The 5966-nt window shown below is 33.4% G+C and overlaps 1 protein-coding gene and 1 pseudogene across 2 annotated transcripts; one reads left to right on the top strand and one right to left on the bottom strand.

Moving 5' to 3' along the window:
* Positions 1-200: 200 nt before the first annotated feature.
* LOC100814488 (B3 domain-containing protein REM20-like) lies at positions 201-3043 on the top strand (annotated as a pseudogene). The gene is made up of 5 exons (XR_005887164.1): positions 201-261; positions 1284-1330; positions 1579-2031; positions 2133-2266; positions 2588-3043. The product of XR_005887164.1 is annotated as a B3 domain-containing protein REM20-like (transcript).
* Positions 3044-4587: 1544 nt separating this feature from the next.
* On the bottom strand, positions 4588-5966 carry LOC100813958 (uncharacterized). Its single transcript, NM_001254018.2, has one exon. It carries the CDS (start codon positions 5847-5849, stop codon positions 4959-4961), a length of 891 nt encoding a protein of 296 aa, NP_001240947.1. The 5' UTR covers positions 5850-5966; the 3' UTR covers positions 4588-4958.

The following is a 5966-nucleotide window of genomic DNA, read 5'->3' as shown; positions in this document are numbered from 1 at the left end:
AAAACCCAAAAGGAGAGTAATGAGGCCAGCTTACCTTCAAGATTATGCGTAAGGGTAGAAAAGGGATTAGTGGGATAGTGCCGTTAGAGCAGGGGACAAGCTTAACGGAATTGATTCTGTGATATTCCTCTTGCACCAAAAAGATAAGAATTCTGTTAGCAGAGGATAGTATAAATAAGTATGTAAATAAAATCAGAATCATGAATGAGAATATATTTTCCTTGCCTTATTCCTTCTCCCCTTCTTTCTATGGAGGCCCTGGTCCTCGAAACCAGCTAATTAGATCTTCCCCCTATCAGACTAGCTAGTTAACTAATGAGATTTTAATTTACTCGAAAGATTTGAGAAAGCTGGTGGTGGTTCTGAAACCCTTTTGTTTATATATATTTTTTCATTCAAGAGAACTTGCATTGTCCACCAAGGCCTTGAGTACTGTGCCCATTTTCTTTATACCCGACGATTGAAAAAGCTAGCTAGTGGTTGGGAAAAACTGGATTTAATTTCAACGCTGGTTTGTTGTTGAATACGAAGAGAAAATGTTATATATATATATATATATATATATATATATATGAGTATGGTGGTTGATTTTGGCTGATTTCTCGTGTGCCATGCTTGTGTTTTTTTTGTCGGAACCCTAGTTTAATTTTAGTGGCTCCTTTTTGTCTTGTTTATTTTTTTTTAGGTAAAATTGTATTTTTGATCTCTCGGTATATCTTTAATTTTAGATTTGGTCTTCCGTAATTAATTCATAAATTTGGTCCTCTATTTTGTAAAAATCTTATAATGTTGGTCCCCTATATCATAATTGGACGTTGATACATGACACATGCATCCAATAAGGAATTAAATTTGTGAATTAAATTACTAGGTGACCAAATCCGAAACCGGAGATAAACTGGGAGACCAAATTTACAATTATTTCCTTTTTGGTATTAATTTAACAATGAATAAAAAATTAAATTGCTTATTTATCCATACGTGACACTATGTTCTTAGTGATTAACATTCTTTTATATTGATAAAAATTAAAGAAACAGTCTAGATAAAATGAATAAATAAATAAATAGAAAGCACGGTCCTAACTCATTTAATTAGAGAAGTAATTAAACTGAATATAGTTAACTAATTAAGTAGAGTGCTTCTACGGAATTATAAGGTAGCCCTCAAATTATATATATTATATCTCTTTTGACATTTCAATTTCTTGACCAATTTATTTGAACATTTCAAATTTTCAGGACTAGCAATAATTTTGGATTGATGACTACTGGTGCCGAGAGATACCCTGATTTCTTCAAAGTCTTCCTTCCAGAGCGGCACTCTGAAAGAATGGCATTTTCTTGATTATACTTTCTACTTTGAATATTAATTGTAACACATATGTATAGTTAATTTACTGGAAATAATGAGATATAATGATTTAGCTATCTCTCTATTGCTTTAGAAGTACTATACCATACCAATGCAGTGCAGTTGTTCATTCCAAAACATTACCTAAGTATTGATCTTCTGCTCAGTGTGTCATAAATCATAATAAGAGGAGGCTTACACTTTTTTCTTTTCTTTCAATTGCAGCTTATACCAAATGCTTTTGTGAGGTTGCCACAGTTACAAGGAAGGATCCCTGAGGATGTAATCCTCAGAAATGCAAGTGGGAGAGTGTGGCATGTCAAAACACGCTATGTCAGAAACTATATTTTGATGATGGATGGAATGCTTTCCATGAAGAAAACTGCTTAGGACATGCAGACTTTCTTGTCTTCAAGCATGACCGTAGTAATGAGTTCAAGGTAGTAATCCTTGAATCATCAACACAGTGTCAAAAGCCTGTGGTAAAGATGGAGGAGGAGAATGAACAAGAGCAAGCAGCAGCACAACATGTTGAGGACTGTGACATAGAGGAGGAGGAAGACAGTTCTTCCAAGGATGAGAACTATGATGGCAGTGATTCTGATGATGATGAAGAGAGTGAAGAAGAATTCAGTGCTGGATTCAAGCGTCAAAGTCATCATAGAAGAGCTTGCAAAAGTAAGTTTTAGCTTCATCTAGAAAACTAGTTTTTGGTTTTTTCACATTTCTGTATCATGAGGGCAAGAATCAACCTTTACCTAATGTTTTGTCTTGTTTAGGGGAGTCTGCATCAAATTCCAACCCCAATGCTGAAGATCTTCTTCCAGAATATGTATTTGATCCAGAAATGTGTATTCAGCCGGAGAATCATTTTTTTAAAGCAAAACTCTACAAAACTAGACCCAACGAATTGGTTAGAATTCTCATCTGGTTTCTTCTATTTCTGTCCTTTTAACTTGTATCTAGATATTGGCTTTTTAGACATGAAACCACTGTTAGATGAATTAGTCCATTTGTTTTAAGTCTTTCTTCCCATTGCTAATTGAATTCCCTTGGGTTTGGTTTGGTTTGTAAGCCCTTTTAATCTCTCTACATGTTCCTTCTTCCATCTACTGTACTTTTCACTTATCGAATGATTTGATTCCTCCCGATTGCAGCATATTCCAGGAAAAGACATTCAAGAATTGTCTTGAGAATTTGAACTTACAGGTGTATACTTTCTTTGTTACAACAGGATATTTCAATAAATTTATTGGGAGACTGTCATCATAACTTGGCACAACAGACATTCATCAAAACCAAGTATCAGCAAGTGTCAGGAAGAGTGTGTAGGTGGAAAGATTATAGAATATATATCAAGGGTTGGGATAGCTTTTGCAGAAGGAATGAGATCGAAAGAGATGATACTTGCTTCTGTGAAGTTATATCAGGGGAAGAGCAAGGAGTAAGAACACTAAGGGTGCATGTTGCTAGGAGGAGATGAACACCACTAGTACTTGCTGTAAATATTTTTAGGAATTAGTACTTGTAATTTTCTTATGTAACGGTTTCTTCCATTTTCTCATGGAATGATAGCCATATTTGCCTGTAGTTGGTTGCACAATCATTTAGCTTACACTATTTCACTGCTTAGCCATTTGTCTTGTTCTGCTTTGGACAACTTCTATTAATTGGATTGGAATTTGGAATCTTTTTTGTGGACTTAAATTCTACTTGTTTACTTTTCTACTAGTTGGACAAATATGAACATAACTTTTATGCACATTTGATATTTGTGAACCAATGTTGTTAAAATCGTTTTCCTTTGCTATATACTGGAACCAATTTAAGATAGGTCAAGTGTGTATAATTCCTTATTATATTTTATATATTTCCTCCTCATTTTATAAAATAATGGCAACATGTAATGCTGTAACTGATATTTTCCAGATTGCATCAATCATGAATGGGATTGCCATAGGATTTGTTGGTTTTTTCACACCAAAATGGGTTAAAATAAAAACTAATTACCATAATAAGTTAGTTAAGAAAGTATTTATCAAGATGAATGATTTTTGTCCTATATGTAGGAATATAGAAAGCCCTACCCTCAATGACACCTTGTATTTTTTATTTGTCTTATAGCATGAGGCGTCACCTTAATAACTTCATCTAATCAGGTATTTAGCATCAACTGAAGCAAAATATCTATTTCTTTCATCACTTTTTTCATTATAATTTGAAAGATTAAATTGATCACTCAATTTTTTTTATTTCTTTAATTAAATATTGATATTTTCCTTCTCTTCCTTTAATTATTTTGTTGATATATTTATCACTCATTTATTAATATTTAATAACTATGGCCCATTTGTTTTAAAAAATCTATAATAAATACAAATATTAAATGATTCTTGGATTTTTTTAATGTATTAAATAAATATATTTTTATTATGAACTTTAGAAACTAATTTGATCAATCATCATAATTTCAAAGACTAATAGTGAAATATTTTTTTAGATAAAGTGTTTGGATAGTATACTTAGGTCTTAGATTTAATCCTTATTGTTGCCTTTGTTTAGGTTTCTTTAATTATTTTGTTGATACTTCTATAACTTCTCTATTGACATTTAATAACTATGGCTAGTGTTGTTTTAAAATCTTTCGTATAATAAATACAAATATGAATTTATTCTTAAAAATGTTTAATGTATTAATAGGTATTTTGTGTTGACATACTAAATACCCAACAGGACGAAATGTGTTAAGTGGTGCCTTTTACATTTTTACATAACAAAAATCATCAATTTTAATAAATATTTTCTTGAACAACCCATGATGCTAATTAGTTTTCATTTTTAACCCATTTTGTTGAAAAAGCCAGATTTCTTCTTCTTTGAATTGAAGCATCTCTGGAAGCGGCCGAGTGAGAATGTGAGATTCTCATAAACAGCATTTGGTTAATGTATTTCTTGTCTTAATAGAAAACAAAATTGTATTTTTCTCTAAGTCTTTTAACAGCACTGATTTGTGGTGTCTCTTTTTTAATTGTTAGTTATGCTTAAGCCATGTATAAAGAGCAATAATATTTTTGTAATCAGTGTGCTTGCAATTATAAAATTCCAGTCTTCTATTTTCTTGCCTTTTCATATTTTCTCAGTTTGCTTTTGCTTTGTTATAACAACAAAACACAAATGAAAATCAGAAATGTTGCAACAAGAGACAAAAAATAAAATAAGAAAGAGTTTTTTTTTAGGGTCATCAATGAAACCAACAAAACTAAACTCTCAATTGATACGCAGAAACATCCTTATAATTTACAAGTCCAATACCAGCAGAATGTTGTTTGAAATTTAAGGGAATTCATGAAGCAATCAAGATCTGGAGATGTTATGCTTCTTACATTTAGTAACTTGATAGTTTTGAACTCTACCAACATTATATAGCTAGCTAAGGATTTCCTGACAGGTTATAAAACCTAACAGATTGTTGGACATCTATATTTAAACTTGGTATATAATAAAATACACTGTAGCTTATTTCATTTGCATAACTCAGGTCTCATGTACACTTGAGACCTTAAAAGTGCAAGCAACAGACCTGTTTAACAAACTGTGCTAGTAGATTATATGGCCTGCTTGAAACCTTCATTGGCCAAAGCTGAGTCTGTTGCACCTTTAGTTTGAATTCTCTCATACTCCAACCGGTTTGTTGTAATTGTACATTTCCTAGAAAGTTTCAAGCAAATGATTCCTGCAAATATCAGAATTGAAGAAAGGATCCAACTGAATTGCAAATTGGCCAATCCCCTGGCCCTGAAATCAGCCTCTTTGGAACTACAAGTCACTGCTCCAATGATTTCATGGCCACTTGGCTTGGCCAAATTCACCGCACACCCTTCAGGGACAAAAGATGGAATCCATAGCATAAACCCCATGTTTATAAACCAACATCCTTGGAAGATGAGTGAAATAGAAAGCACGAGAGCCGCGTTGAAATTGTTAGGAAAAATAGTTGCAGCCAAAGATGATACTAGTGAGACAAGCACTATGAGCTGCAGCAGCCAGTGGTAATGGCCTTCAAGTCCAACATGGTCTGTGGAGTGAAAATGGAGAAGGAATAGTTCTTGACTAAACACCGAGGATGCAAGTATCCCAACAAAGCCGGAGAAGAGGTCAAGTGAATCAGTCAACTCAGTGGAGAGGGAGAAACCAGCAAACAAAGCAAGGTGTATGAACATAGTTGCATGCTCAAAGTTGTCAAGCTTAAAGGCATAGTGGAAATGAGGGAAGTCTAGAATTTGATCGAAAAATGCAAGGATGGAAAAGGATAAAATAGAAACAAGTTCTAAGTGTTTAAGTCTAGACTGAGGGGTAGTGTTAAACTGGTACCAGAATCTTACAGTGAAGTTGGCAGGGCCCTTCACCAGGTAAGATCTGATGGTGTGGATGGTGTGCCATAATCCAAGAAGGGCTAGTGCTGATCCTTGCACTACATGTGCTACAAAAAAACCCATGAATGATAAAAAAAAAAAAAATTCTCTTCAGAAGACAACCACTTTCGAACTCAATTCCTTCATTTAAATATATGAAGCATTGGAGCCATAGCAAATATGGTACACACGAAATAAAGT

This window comes from Glycine max, chromosome 11 (genome assembly GCF_000004515.6).
Source record: "Glycine max cultivar Williams 82 chromosome 11, Glycine_max_v4.0, whole genome shotgun sequence".
Classification (NCBI taxonomy): domain Eukaryota; kingdom Viridiplantae; phylum Streptophyta; class Magnoliopsida; order Fabales; family Fabaceae; genus Glycine; species Glycine max.
The sequence above is the reverse complement of the archived record's forward strand: the minus strand, read 5'-3'. Positions and strand labels throughout refer to the sequence as shown.

Bases quoted from the DNA above. Each gene is read 5' to 3' on its own strand.
- LOC100813958 (NM_001254018.2), bottom strand. From the start codon at position 5,849: ATGGGTTTTTTTGTAGCACATGTAGTGCAAGGATCAGCACTAGCCCTT.